The sequence below is a fragment of the Ranitomeya imitator genome, chromosome 4, assembly GCF_032444005.1.
Source record: "Ranitomeya imitator isolate aRanImi1 chromosome 4, aRanImi1.pri, whole genome shotgun sequence".
NCBI classification, from domain to species: Eukaryota; Metazoa; Chordata; class Amphibia; order Anura; family Dendrobatidae; genus Ranitomeya; species Ranitomeya imitator.
Genome location: NC_091285.1, coordinates 484,403,342 through 484,419,006, shown reverse-complemented (window position 1 = coordinate 484,419,006; position 15,665 = coordinate 484,403,342). Strand labels below are relative to the sequence as shown.

General features: G+C 46.3%; 1 protein-coding gene across 1 annotated transcript in view; it reads left to right on the top strand.

Annotated features, from left to right (window-relative positions):
* The first annotated feature begins 1,793 nt into the window (after positions 1 to 1,793).
* Positions 1,794 to 15,665, top strand: part of PIGB (phosphatidylinositol glycan anchor biosynthesis class B) — a 33,950-nt gene continuing 20,078 nt past the window's right edge. The window contains exons 1-8 of the mRNA XM_069765955.1: positions 1,794 to 1,927; positions 6,169 to 6,304; positions 7,981 to 8,098; positions 10,060 to 10,164; positions 12,126 to 12,256; positions 12,336 to 12,476; positions 13,956 to 14,007; positions 15,055 to 15,266. Coding sequence (XP_069622056.1) covers positions 1,816 to 1,927; positions 6,169 to 6,304; positions 7,981 to 8,098; positions 10,060 to 10,164; positions 12,126 to 12,256; positions 12,336 to 12,476; positions 13,956 to 14,007; positions 15,055 to 15,266 — 1,007 coding nt within the window. The 5' untranslated portion in view covers positions 1,794 to 1,815. The remainder of the gene's footprint in view (positions 1,928 to 6,168; positions 6,305 to 7,980; positions 8,099 to 10,059; positions 10,165 to 12,125; positions 12,257 to 12,335; positions 12,477 to 13,955; positions 14,008 to 15,054; positions 15,267 to 15,665) is intronic.

Below are 15,665 nucleotides of genomic sequence, written 5' to 3'. Positions count from 1 at the left end.
TATTAATGGAAAGTTGAGTGGAAGGAAAAAGTGTGGTAGAAAAAGGGGCACAAGGAATAACCACAGCCTTGAAAGGATTGTTAAGAAAAGGCCAATTAAAAATTTTGGGGAGATTCACAAGGAGGTGACTGCTGCTGGAGTCATTACTTCAAGAGTCACCACACACAGACGTATCCAGGACATGGGCTACAAGTGTCACATTTCTTGTGTCACGCCACTCATGACTAATAGACAACATGAGAAGCGTCTTACCTGGGCCAAGGAGAAAAAGAACTGGACTGTTACTCAGTGGTCCAAGGTGTTTTCAGATGAAAGTAAATTTTGCATTTCATTTGGAAATCAAGGTCCCAGAGTCTGGAGGAAGAGTGGAGAAGCCACAATCCAAACTGCATGAAGTATAGTGTGAAGTTTCCACAATGAGTGATGGTTTGGGGAGACATGTCATCTGCTGGTGTAGGTCCACTGTGTTTTATCAAGATTAAAGTCATCACAGCCATCTACCAGGAAATTTTAGAGCACTTCATGCTTCCCTCTGCCACAAGTTTTTTGGAGATGGAAATTTCATTCTCCAGCAGGACTTGGCACCTGTCCACACTGCCAAAAGTACCTATACCTGGTTTACAAACAACAGTATCACTGTGCTTGATTGGCCAGAAATCTCACCTGACCTTAACCCCATAGAGAATCAGTGGGGTATTGACAAGAGGAAGATGAGAGACACCAGACCCAACAATGCAGACAAGCTGAAGGCTGCTATCAAAGCAACCTGGGCTTCCATAACACCTCAGCAGTGCCACAGGCTGATCGCCTCCATGCCACGCTGTATTGATGCAGTAATTGATGCAAAAGGAGCCACAACCAAGTATTGAGTGCAATTACTGAACACACATTTCAGTAGGCCAACATTTCGGATTTTAAAACCATTTTTCAAGCTGGTGTTATAAAGTCTTCTAATTTACTGACGTAATGACTTTTGGGTTTTCTTTGGCTGTAAGCCATAATCATCAACATTAACAGAAATAAACACTTGAAATGCATCACTCTCTTTGTAATGACTCTATATATGTTTTACTTTTTGTGTTGAAGAACTGAAATAAATTAACTTTCTGACGATATTCTAATTTAGTGACAAAACACATGTAGGGAGCAGCACTAATTCCGCAGTACTAGCATCACTGTCCCCATTGGGGCTCATAGCCTATTCCCCCATTGCTATGAGCTGAGTAGCACAATTAACCTCTTATTACCCAATGCTCTCCTCAAGCATTGGGCCGACACCAGGTCTAGGCCTCTTCCACATGGCAGCGCCCCCCCCAGTATGTGGAAGCCCATGGCAGTGGCCCCAGAGCACACAAGAGGTGGAAGTGTTTCCATTTCCTCCCCCGTAGGGTCCGGACTGTGGCTTACACACTCTGACCACACAGCCTCCTGCTTACACTTGATCAGCCATTCTGAGCCCTGTAGTGCTACCAGCACAGCTCCTACCTCTGCTGTCAGTCACATGCTCCGCAGCCAGCACTACAGGACCCGTGTACTGCAGAGCCGCCTCCTGCACGGACAGTTCTCGGTGACCTTCGTCTTCCTCACTTACTCCAGTAATGTAGCACTACTGACACCGGAGCCATATTGCCGGTGACCGCACGCTACACATGGAGCGCCGACAACATGCCCGTCTGCAGTGCGCTGCTGGAAAGGAGGCCATTTTGTTGGAGCCTCTGTAACCAATGTTTAGGTCTAGAGCTACAGACGAACGTGGTTGGTTGTGTATATCAGCAAGTGACAGCGGGGCGGGGTCTGATAACAGCGGGAGCAGCTATGGAGGTGATCCGGAGCCGGGCACTGCCGCCTCTCCGGAGACCGGGCCCCGTGCCGCTCAGGAAGAGGAAATCCAAGCTGTACAGTAAAGACGGCGAGGACGCGGGAGCAGGTACAGGGGGTGGAAGGGACGTGCCCGCCATGTCAGGGCTGCAGAGCGGCACCCATGTAGTCACAGCCGCGGGTCTGTCCTGTCCCCCACTGCCCTCTCCCCGTCCCCGGGGTCTGTCCCGCACTGTCCTCTCCCCGTCCCCGGGGTCTGTCCCGCACTGTCCTCTCCCTCTCGCCGGGGTCTGTCCCGCACTGCCCTCTCCCCGGGGTCTGTCCCGCACTGCCCTCTCCCCGGGGTCTGTCTCGCACTGCCCTCTCCCCGTCCCCGGGGTCTGTCCCGCACTGCCCTCTCCCCGTCCCCGGGGTCTGTCCCGCACTGTCCTCTCCCTCTCGCCGGGGTCTGTCCCGCACTGCCCTCTCCCCGTCCCCGGGGTCTGTCCCGCACTGTCCTCTCCCCGTCCCCGGGGGTCTGTCCCGCACTGCCCTCTCCCTCTCCCCGGGGTCTGTCCCGCACTGTCCTGTCCCCGGGGTCTGTCCCGCACTGTCCTCTCCCCTTCCCCGGGGTCTGTCCCGCACTGTCCTCTCCCCTTCCCCGGGGTCTGTCCCGCACTGCCCTGTCCCCTTCCCCGGGGTCTGTCCCGCACTGCCCTCTCCCCGGGGTCTGTCCCGCACTGCCCTCTCCCCGTCCCCGGGGTCTGTCCCGCACTGCCCTCTCCCCTTCCCCGGGGTCTGTCCCACACTGCCCTCTCCCCGGGGTCTGTCCCGCACTGCCCTCTCCCCTTCCCCGGGGTCTGTCCCGCACTGCCCTCTCCCCGGGGTCTGTCCCGCACTGCCCTCTCCCCTTCCCCGGGGTCTGTCCCGCACTGCCCTCTCCCCGGGGTCTGTCCCGCACTGCCCTCTCCCCGGGGTCTGTCCCGCACTGCCCTCTCCCCTTCCCCGGGGTCTGTCCCGCACTGCCCTCTCCCCGGGGTCTGTCCCGCACTGCCCTCTCCCCGTCCCCGGGGTCTGTCCCGCACTGCCCTCTCCCCTTCCCCGGGGTCTGTCCCACACTGCCCTCTCCCCGGGGTCTGTCCCGCACTGCCCTCTCCCCTTCCCCGGGGTCTGTCCCGCACTGCCCTCTCCCCGGGGTCTGTCCCGCACTGCCCTCTCCCCTTCCCCGGGGTCTGTCCCGCACTGCCCTCTCCCCGGGGTCTGTCCCGCACTGCCCTCTCCCCGGGGTCTGTCCCGCACTGCCCTCTCCCCGTCCCCGGGGTCTGTCCCGCACTGCCCTCTCCCCGGGGTCTGTCCCGCCCACGTCTGAAGTCCTCAATCACTACAGATATCTGATTTAGGGTACGTTCCCACGATCAAGAAGTAGCAGCACTTTGAACACAGCGTCTCCGCAAGAGAAATTGACATGCTGCGACTTGTAGACCCAGGCGGCATGTCAGTCTCCGCGGGTGCACATAGATGCACAGTGGTCATGGGATTTCTTGAAGTGCCATCCTCTGTGCTGTGACAACGGGCCGCTGTGGGGGCGACACTTCATAAATACACAGCGTCAAAACTACAGCAAATCCTGGACATGGGCACATACCATTAAAGGGGAAAAACTATTTTTTATTTCTATCTGATTCCCTTTAGCTGCTACATAATATTCATTATGTAAACTAGGGGGCAGGTCAGTGAGGGATCAGAGACCTGTCAGAAGCCATCAGTATGAACAGCTAATCAGAGCACCACATGAAGACCCCCACAGGCCGCCCCGCAGTACGAGCATATCATTAACTCAAAACTGAAAATAAAGATTACACAACAACCACAAGACGGAACTCATCACCCAGGTATCATAGTAATCAGTATAACGGCACCGACCTGACAGTGTCTGTAGGTCACTGAGCAGAATCCTGCTGACAGGTTCCCTTTAATGCTGCTATGCGAAGTACTAAATAATCCATGTGAAGTGAAATGCTGAAAAAACACGATTTTCCAGGTCAGTCCTAATCACATTGATACTAAACATGTCATTTTTTGTTATAAGTTTAATGTCTTTCAAAAATTCAGAACTCTGAAAAAAAAAATGAAATAATTAATTTGGCTTGTGTTGCCGTTTTCCAGAGCAATCACTCTTTTATTTCATCTTCCATCGTTGATATTGTTACAGGACGACATGTTTCTTGTGTGGTGAGCTGTCGTTTTTAATGGTGCCATTTTGGGGTAAATGAAAACATTTTATACCTTTTTTTTTTATTGCATCTTTAAAGGCAGCTGCTGCTACCAGAAAAATGGAAAGTAACTTTCATAGATCAGACTTTTCCAGAAGAAGCATGTCATGTGTTTGCTTTTCTTAATTAAATTTAGCTAATGAATTTTTTTTTTTCTATATTCTATATCCCGCTTTAGCTTTTAGTCCCCATAAGGGGCTTAAACCTACAGTCGCTTGGTTCCACATTGCAGTGTATAGGATAATCACCATCTCTTATGAAGACCGTTGGCAGGGTATCACAGAAGTACCAAGATGGCAGTGACAGGAGCCTTAACCCTGCTACCATGGCAGCCCATTGGCAAACCGTGATCACATGACAGTGGGGCAATGGGCACCCGCACAGATGCCTGGGCAGGATCGCACAACTTATATACTGCTGCCTGTAATTGATAGTGGAATTTAAAGGGAATCCATTATCCTAAAATTATCTATTGTTCAGAGGCAGGATTACAACGACAGCTAACGCCTCTATACACAGCTGAAAACTACAGAATCCACCAATCACGATAGGCCATGTCACATCTCACCTGCTCAACCTCCCTCACAATGACCTACGGTATACACATGGCTCAAAAATAAAGGGAACACTAAAATCCCACATCGTAGATCTCACTGAGCGAAATATTCCAGTTGTAAATTTTTATTCATTACATAGTGGAATGCGTGAACAATAAAATATAAAAATGATCAACGTAATTCACAACTAATATCCCACGGAGGAATGATGCTCAAAATCAAATTACAGGCTGATCCAACTTCAGTGGAAATGACTCAAGACAAGGAAATGAAGCTCAATAGTGTGTGTGGCCTCCACGTGCCTGTATGACCTCCCTACAAAGCCTGGGGATGCTCCTGATGGAGCCCAGGGCCTGATGTACCTGCACATGGTCTCACAATAGGTCCGAGGATCTCTTCCCGGTACCTCTGGCGAGCACATGGAGGGCTGTGTGGTCCTCCAAAGAAATACCTCCTCAGACCACTACTGACCCACTGCCAAACCAGTCATGCTGAATGATGATGCAGGCAGATCGCTCTCCACGCTGTCATGTCTGTCACATGTGCTCAGTGTGAACCTGCTCTCATCCATGAAGAGCACAGGGCGCCAATGTCGAATGTGCCAAGCTTGGTGTTCTCTGGCAAATGCCAATTGCCCTTACTTGTGGATGTTGAGCCCTCATACCACCCTCATGGAGTTTGTTTCTGACAGTTTGAGCAGACACATTGATGTTAATGGCCTTCTGGAGGTAATTTTGCAGGGCTCTGGCGCGACTCCTTCTGTTCCTCCTTGCACAAAGGCGCAGGTAGCGGTCCTGCTGCTGGGTTGAGCCCTCCTACGGCCGTCTCCTGGTGTACTGGCCTGTCTCCACGTATCTGTTCCACCTTCTGGACACTGTGCAGACAGACACAGCTACCCTTCTTACCACAGCTCGCATTGATGTGCCATCCTGGATGAGCTGCACTACCTGAGCAACTTCTGTGGGTTGTACAGTAGACACCACCTCATGCAACTGTACCTCTGAGAGCAATAACACAATGCAAAAGTGACCAAAACAGCCAAATAGGATGAGAACAGAGAAATGGCCTGTGGCCACCCCCTGCAGCACCACTCCTTTATAGGAGTTGTATTGCTAATTGCCCATCATTTCTACCTGTTGTCTGTTCCATTTGCACAACAGCAGGAGAAATTGATTCACAATCAGTGTTGCTTCATAACTGGACAGGTTGTTTTCACAGAAGTGTGATTGACTTGGAGTTACATTGTGTTGTTTAAGTGTTCCCTTTATATTTTTTTAAGCAGTGTACTTTTTCCATTATAACTAAGGTGAGCTGCCAGCCGTGGTATGGTGTATCCTCACTGTGAGGGTAGCTCCTGGCTACACATAGACCCTCAGTCACCCGACGTACGGCGTGCAGTCAGCTATTTGGGCCGGTATACCATTTTATCTGCTTAGTCGACACCGTTGTTCTTATTGGAGACATCCATTTATTTATTTTTTTTGTAATAACTAATCAGGTTTGTTGGGTTGTGATTGACATCTCTTGTTTTGTGCCCACAGGTCTCTTTGGAGAAAATGTCTACTTTGTTGTGTTCGCAGTGGCGTTTCGGGTTCTTAACTGCTTTTTGGTGCGGACCAGCTTTGTCCCTGATGAATACTGGCAGTCCCTAGAAGTGGCGCATAATATGACTTTCCAATATCCTTTAGTAAAATGGCGGTATAATTTCTCAGATGATACACTTACATAAGTCTACAAGGTAGTGTTATTTTTATCTTGGACTGACTTGTAAGAAAACTGTCTCCCAATACACTCTATACGTGGCTTTACGTTTATTCGCCCTGAGCCAAAACACAAACTTTAGATTGGCGTAGTCCGCACCTACCTCCTGTCATTCGTGGTAGCCAAGATCTTCCTTGCCAGCTTTTTAGATTTTTGTTATTTTAGTTTCATCCTCTAGCAGTGACATAGAGGTGGTTATTACCTGGAATATCCGACCTCCTCACTGTGTCTCACATTTAGAGGTCAGACATCTGATATTTTATCGGTTAGCACGCGGACCAGTGTGATTCTATGGGGCAGTGCCGATCAGCGTTTTTTGTTTTTTTCTCCTACTGATTCAACGCAAATCGGATTACATGCACCCATTGAAGTCTGAGTGTGTGTAAAACATCAGACTGCACTCTGATACCATCTGAGTGCAGTCCGATTTCCGTAGACTCTCCCAATGGAGAATATGGAAAAATGTTGTTCTCCATCTTCTTTGCCTGTGTGCTACAATTAATGTAAGACAATCGGATTACACTAAACTGACACTCGTATCAGAGTGTGATCAGCGTGTCATAACCATAATCGATCCCATTCTCTCACTTGTGTGATCCTGGCCTTAGGCTGTAGCTACAAAGCAACACAGTTTGGCCATGACACAGTTTACGGGGGCAACAATGGCTCTGTGATGCTGTTACTTCACAGCGACATGCAGATGGATGTGGCACTTTGTTATCCACAGAGTACTATGGCTACAGCAAAAAAGTTTCCAGAAGCTGGCTTTTTTTGTGGCTTGTCCTAGTCCCCTGCATGTCATAATGCACCTTATTCCTGTAGTAATGTAGCAGCGGCATAGTGATCCACGGACACACCTCATTCCTGTAGTAACGTAGCAGCGGCATAGTGATCCACGGACACACCTCATTCCTGTATTAATGTAGCATGGCATAGTGATCCACGGACACACCTCATTCCTGTAGTAATGTAGCAGCGGCATAATGATCCATGGACACACCTCATTCCTGTAGTAACCTAGCAGCGGCATAGTGATCCACGGACACACCTCATTCCTGTATTAATGTAGCAGCGGCATAGTGATCCACGGACACACCTCATTCCTGTAGTTATGTAGCAGTGGCATAATGATCCATGGACACACCTCATTCCTGTAGTAACCTAGCAGCGGCATAGTGATCCACGGATACACCTCATTCCTGTAGTAATGTAGCAGCGGCATAGTGACCCACGGACACACCTCATTTCTGTATTAATGTAGCAGCGGCATAGTGATCCACGGACACACCTCATTCCTGTAGTTATGTAGCAGTGGCATAATGATCCATGGACACACCTCATTCCTGTAGTAACCTAGCAGCGGCATAGTGATCCACGGACACACCTCATTCCTGTAGTAATGTAGCAGCGGCATAGTGACCCACGGACACACCTCATTTCTGTATTAATGTAGCAGCGGTATAGTGATCCACGGACACACCTCATTCCTGTAGTAATATAGCAGTGGCATGGAGTGATCCACGGATTTATAGCTAAAGCATGAACATATTTCCAAGTGTAAATTCCTACCAGATTTAACTTAACAATGGTAATTATGGCTATTTAACGTGGGAGTGGACGGAAGGACTGAGAGGGTTCACGTACCCCCTGCTGTTTGCTGCTGTCTATAAAGTCTTATATTGGATTGGCAAAGATGAGGTCTCCCTTCTGGTAAGTGTAACCTTGCTCTCTAATAAATGCAGGGGTCATCAGAACGGCCAGCCTTTTGGATCATCACATTCAGGAGATTGTCATTAATGTGACGTAACGTGATTGCTCTAGTGTTAGAGAAACCAGAGTTCTTGCACCGTCTCGTGACCAGAGATCTCTGCTCTGCCTGACGTTGTGGGTTTCCCTTCCAGCTACCATCCGCTCTGCTACCTTATGGACAGATGTCTCTGACTTGTGTATAGGTCGCAGCGCGCATAGATCTGTAGGTGTAAATGGTTTGTATGCACCTGCATTTATTGTACAGTAGTTTGAGATATATAAAAATCAGTCTGCAAATAATATCTTTAAATGTGTGTAAATCTGACATCCAGAGGATTCATAAACTTCAATCAAACTACACCAAAGGCCTCACAATCTTCCAATATCCGCATGGCTTGGGGGTCCCAGTAACCTGGCGTCCAGTTTGTGATCAGCACAGGAGAAGGTTTCCTGGGTGGGCATGGCTTGCTGATTTCAGGAGCTAAGCCAGCCCTCTTTTCTGGCTATTCATTAGCTGTGATAATCTGGCCAGCCCCCTTCACACACAGAATTGTGATATACCCACATAGGAAATGCTCTTCTGTATCAAACACAAGCGGCAAGTGGGGCAGATCATTGCTGATGTCAGCACATGGGGACACCATTTTTAATTTTGTACACATTTCTAGCGTACCTACCACTTCTAGAACCGTCTGACAGTCCATGGCTCATGTAGACTACAGATTAATATAAAGTACATAGTTTTGTTGGGCTGGGCTCTGCTCGTGCGGTGTAAGAAAGCCCCAAAAGTCTTAATGGTCACCACAGTCATCCCAGTGCTGCCCCTCTGTTTTCCTGACCGGTCGGCACTTGGACACCCACTGATCAAGACTTACAAAATGTTAGTTACCTATCAGAAGTTTCTGAGAATGATAGGCACCCTTTAAAATTCATTTTTAAAACTAGACATTCCCTGTAATGTGTAACTCGGTCTTGGTTGTGTTATGAAAGCTTCACATTCTAAGAACGTTGTGCCACCGTGAGGTAAACCTGGACTGACTGGCACAATTCTTAGGCCATGTTTATACTGAGGTGTTTTTTTTTTTTTTTTTCCCCTGCGGTCAAAAATAGTTTTCTAGTGGAAACTGCTTCAGGAAAGGCTCTTTCTTTGGGAGGTATCACATTCCAAAAGAGTTTTTAAAGCGTTTTTTGCTATTTTTATCTTTTTGCAGCATTTTAATTGGACAGTGCCTAGTTTGGAGCAATTGTCTTCAGGAGCCACTTTAAAGAAGTTACATCCGCCTCCTTATTTCCATCAGGCATTTTGAAAAGCCTGAACATACGAACAGCAAGTTGCTTTCCACACCATTAAAAAGGAATAATTTTTTTATATATATGATTTGTTTTTTATTTTTTTGAGCGTTTTGCAACCTCTTTATCAAGCATTTTCAGACACGGAGACCCTAAAAAGATATAGGGAAAAGTCGCAGTGTGAACATACACTTACAATTGAAACTCCCGCTGTTTGTAAGAGGGGGGCTACCGAATCCCCTTCATGTAGTCTCCACTAAAGTGAATGGGAAATACAGAAACCGATGGGCTCCAATCGTGTCGCTTTAAACACTTGTGTAGCCCCTGTGGAAAAAACATGTACGGTAGGTAACGCTGTAGAAGGAAGGGAATCGGCACTGCTTTACTTTTGTACTCAGTCTCAGGTGATTTAAATGGCGCCTAGGAGAACGCTTTCTACATCTGATGGCACCGGTCTTTCTACCCATTGTGTGTGTCCCATTGTTTCAACATCATGGCAATATTTCTTTACAGAATGTAAAAAAAAGTTTACATTTTTTTTTTTTTAAATTTTCTCTTTCTCAGAATTCGGACATTGCTGAGCTGAGTCTTGATGGTGCTGATAACTTACATATGTGACTTTTTTTTTACAGATTTGGTTTCCTAGACTGATACAGGCCGTATTCTCCAGCATCGCAGATGTAAAACTGTACAGTGTAATGAGACAAATGGAAACTACGAATGTGGCAAAATGGGTGGTACGTGTCCGTAAGTTACCGCGTTCCAGTTGTCCGCTGCTTCATGTAATGCCTCTAGTGATTAACCTCTTATAGGGGTTGTCAATTACTAGGGCAACCTTTTCATGGTTAAAGTGTTTGGCCCCCATAACATAATAAAGCCTATACTCGCCTCCCGTGCCGGTTCCGTTCCAGCGGTGTTGGCATTCACTTTCCGCAGGGCTCCCGTGCGGTGTTGTGACACATGACGCCGGCGTCACTGTCCCCACCTTAGGACAGATTGAACATGATGAGGACGTCCGGGCAGCAGCTGATCTGACCTCCTCTTTCTGATCAATTCGTCAGGAGGCGGAGACAGTGACGCCAGCGCTGATTGGGTGCCAGCGTCATGTGTCGCATCACCGCACGGGAACACCGGGTAGAGCGAGGGCAGATACCGCGAGACCAGCGCCGGAATGGGAGGCGAGTATAGGCTTTATTATTTTATGAAGGGCAAGTGAGGGGTACGATAAGAAGTTGTCCAAGTAGTGGACAACTTCTTTAAGCGCTTAGTCATTTATTTATTTTGGTGTATTTGTTTTTCTCCCCTTTTTCCAAAAGCCACAACTATTTATATTTTCACCTCCAAGGCAATGTGAGGGCTTGTAGTTTTTTTTTGTAGAATGAGTTGTAGTTTTGAATGACACCTTTCATGTGAGAAAAAACAGTCCCAGATAGGATGAAAATAAACGTAATTCCATCACTGTTCTTTTTGTCTTTTGTTTTTACGACATTCGTTATATGGTAAAATAAAAATGACTTTTGTAGTGTGATTCTTTAGGTCAATGTGATAACAATGTTGTAAATGTTTTTTTCTTTCTTTTTTTTTATTGGTTAAAAAACCTCCAAACTTGGGGGGTGGGGTGGAGGGGGATGGGGTGGAGGGTAAAAGTTATCACCATTTTCTAAGACCCATAGCTTTATTTTTGAAGGAGAGCCTTGTTGTTTGTTTGTTTTGTTTTTTTTTAGTTTTTTGCTTGGTGAGCTGATGTTTTTACTTGATAATATTTTTGTGTAGATATATTTTTCTCAAATTTGATTTATTTTTTATTTGAGAGAGAGAGAGCTGCTGGTTCTGAGAAAACAGCAATTCGGGTGATTTTAATCTTTTTTTTTTCTTATTACTTTTATGGCGTACACTGCACAGGTTGAGTAATTTTATATTTTCATATATTGGACTTTTACAGACAAGGCGATACCAGATACCGTATATTGTATTTATTTCTTGTTTAATTTGAAAATGGGGAGACGATTCTATTCTTTTTTTGTTTTTATATAGCTAACCATTTTTGTTATTTTAGTTTCCTTAGTGGACCTGAACCTGCGCTCCTTTGATTGCTTTTACTACGTACTGCAAAACTACAGGATTCCAGTGTATAGTGTGAATGATGGTTTTCTGTGTGTGCCTAGATGGCAGCCGTAGTGGTTTTCAGCAGGCATCCTGTGACCGTGGCAGAGTGAAAGGGCAATGGAAGCCGCTGATTGAAAGCATCTAAATGGTTAACAGCAGTGATCAAAGCTAGCTCTGATCTCGGTTGTTACAGGCAGATTCCAGCTGTTTAACACAGCCGACATCTTTCATGTGTGGAGATGGTTCAGCTTCTGCGGACACTTGCATGGACATACATCTTGTGTGCCAAGAGGTGTAATAAGGTTCTCTTCATGCTTGCACTTTGGACCATTACCGCCTCACCCTATCATAAGTCAGTCGGATCTATTAGGACTTGTCCACCATATCAGTTATGCCGAGGAGCCAATACTCTCTCGGGGTTGACCTGAATTCTGGTTGCAAGTATTTTTCTCTAGGCTAACGCTGAACTTGTGGCAATGCTGTGATTTTTGTGATAGTCTCGGCATACTCTAGAGGAATTCTGATGCCAGATGATGTGTGTTCAGATCTATGAAGGAGAATAAGCTGGGTAACATCCCTCGTGTCGTTCCAGTACTTCAGTCAGCTATGCTCCTGGTTTACATGGTTCTGCTCCTCAAGAACCCTAACAAACACAATGGAGACGGTACTGGGCACCCTGGCTCTGCATTACTACCCTCTGGAGGGTTCACCTACAAAGAACAGGTGAGACACCCTCAGCTGGAAATGCGCTTTTTCTACCACGTAGCTTTCATGCTATTAATGTCCTCTTCTTCTTTTATAGCACCAAGTACTTGTTCTTCGTGGCTCTGGCTTTTCTAATCCGGCCAACTGCACTTATTCTCTGGGTTCCATTGCTCTTATATCATTTCTCCAGGGAACAGAAGAAACTAGACTTAATAATCCATCAGTGTTTGCCTGTTGGGTAAGTATTATGGGCACAGTGCATCAATAAAGCCGCCTTGTGGACCACGGTCCACTAGCACTAGGATAACGGACACTCAGTGACTTTGAGATAAAGGGATGCTACAGAACACAAGTAACTTTTCACTATACAATAATGAAAGGAATCGCACCTTGTGCAGATCATACTAGACAAAAAAAGAACCACCGTGTTGGAGGTTCTCACCTGAGCCTGTTGTGCAAGAGCAGGCAGAACGCAGGGGAAAAATGTAGTCAATCCTAGTGGCTGCTGCTCCACCCACTGGACTCCATTGAAATGCAGATAAAAATCCAAGGAAGGGAAACATAGTGGTGGTTTGGTTCAGCGCTGCCATGGGGAAAAAATGGTGTACCACTGGGGTACTTGTATAAAAACTGTAATCATTGCTACCCATTTCTGAGCTGGTCTGGCTCCTTCATCAGGCGGGTGATATCTTCCTGATGGAGCCAGACTGGCCCTGAAACACATAGCAACGCCTAGTTTTTATACAATTACCCCAGTGGTACACCATTTTTTCCCTGTGGCAGCGCTGAACCAAACCACCACTATTTTCCCTTCGTTGCACTATACAATAATTATACTAGAACAGTTGATAGTTTTATTTTATTGTGTTTGTTGCCTCTTACTCGGGAGGCACATAGGGCAGATCCAACAGGGCAAGCCGTGGACTGCTCTTGTGGGGCGATGGGGTCAGGGTCTAGTGTCATATAGGGCCAGCTCCGTGCTCTGTCTTCTGACCAGATGGGGATCCCTTGAACGACGGTACAAAGGAAGGATCTTCATTTATTCCACGTAGATTATTCAATAATTAAATTCTTCTTTGTGTCTTGTCCATAAATGTTTTTGCTGACCTGTTATATGGGTTATGTATGTTAGGTCTGGTGTCAATTGATCTAGCCTTCATTTGACTTATTGTCAGCCACTGTGTCCGGGAGTTGACACCCAATATATGGGAACATGTACAGGTATTTTTAATTTCAGTATGTGATACTTTGGTTTTATCTATGAATATTAAAAGTTACATTTTATGATGCTCACCATGCTGTAAACACAAAATTGAGAAAAGTGAGGTCTCTATGGGGTTTGGTTACCCATTAGGGCCTCGTGCTCCTTACATATGTGCTATTTTGCTGACTTCCAAGAGGATGAGGATGTGTCCTTGTGTACTGATCACACCGGTGATGGCTCATTCCAAGACCTGGCTCTGATAAGGGGATGATCCTACAGTATTCTGTTGCCAAAAGCCACCATGACCGGGGGCAAATGATCTCACAAGTTTGCGGTCATACTGCGCTCATTCGGCACGGGCGTGGGCTGCACCGTGGGATCCTACCCTTACTATATAGTAACGATCCAAGGTCAGGATAGATGTTCTCATTGTGTTGTAGACTAATGTGTTTCTGAGCAGAGTTATTTAGAAAAGGCTGAGGGTCATATGCCAATCTTCTATATATTTTGCAGACTGCTAACTTTTGGTGGATCAATAATGATTGACTGGGTGTACTTTGGCAAGGTAAGATCAAACTAAGGAAAAGTTATTAGAGGCTGTGTGATGTCAATATCTGTCTGTCCGTTATTCATATACACTAAAATTGGGTAATCCTTGAAAAACACAGAACACATGGAAAAATGTCTGCAATTTTCTTACCTCCAATAGGCGTGAACAGCCAAAAATAATGCATGATAGAGCACACTGACTCAGTCTGCATCATTATCGGCAATGGCCCCGTCGGCAAGAACCATGTTTTGCTGTGGTTCGGACATAATCCCCAACAGAGGTGCCGAATGTAGTGGTATTTACTATGTGATCCCAGCCTTAGAGATGGATGTGGGGAGTGGTAGGTGGTTGCCCACAGATTTCCACCATGTGAAGAGGGGACAAAGCATGTAGTGTCAGGGCGGGCAGAGAAAATAGGCTATAGGTGGAAAGCATATGAAACAATAAGTAAAGTTTTTCAGAATTATGCTGAGCTAATGAAAGTCGCAGCACCATTAATATGCAAAGTGCTCCTATCCGGCCTATGTTGCTGGTAGAGACACTTGCACAAGGGAGACATAGGAAACTTGCATCTGGCTGCAAAATGGATATGAGGACATCTAGAAAAAGAAGGAATGAATTGCAATTGTAACAACTAACATATATGTAAGAAATCGTTTTTTTTCCCCATTTGAAAGGTGGCTATAGTCTTTAAACTTGGGACTCTGGTAAGCTAAAAAGTTTTAAGACGCATTTAAAAAAATTTTATTAAATGACTGACCGTAATATTAAGATCTGATGTTCTAGATATCCTTTTATTAGAGGAGGAAAGCCCCTCTAGCATTAGGGAAGCTGTATGTAGCCAGCTGAAGCTATAGGGGTATGACCCATCATACTGGGAGTAACAGACTGTTCTAGGCCTACAGCAGGCATGATCTACTCGTTTAGTGACCATGTTCTGTATGGTGTTCTGCCAATTCACAAAGCGCATCGCCAGGTCATCCGTTAGCTCCAAGAAGCTGCAGAGAATTCTCATCATTACGGGATGATTTCCATATGTAAAGTTGGATCTTTCTCTTACAGTGGACAGTTGTTCAGTGGAATTTCTTGAGGTTTAATGTGCTCCAGAATGTCAGCTCTTTCTATGGCTCTCACCCATGGCACTGGTACATCACTCAGGGATTTCCAGTCATTATTGGCACACACTTCCCATTCTTTATACACGGATGTATGGTGGCACCAAGAAGATATCGTGTTCTACTAGTGGCTATAGGTTGGACTATCCTAGTGTATAGGTAAGCAGAGAACTGAACGTTTTATGACAAAATGGAGATTAAAAAAAACAACCACCCTGATTCATGCACATTAATCCAGTTGTATTTTTAACAATTCAAGAGGTCCTACATGTTCATTTATTGGTGGCCCATATCGTGGGCAGCAGTGTGCATAGGATGCCTCTCTCCACGGATCACCGGTGGTATGCCAACAGCTATGGAGCTTTACAGATGACTTTTTAATATCCGCTCTAAAGCGTTCTCATGTTTTAGCTTGTTCTGCCCATAGAAGAGCACTGTATAAGCGTGTACCATATACTGACCCTGATGAGCACCACAACCCGTGCTGGGCAGCAGAACTTGCATGGCCTACAGGGCGGAAGATGGAGCTCCATCCTGCACATAGCACTCAGCCTTATT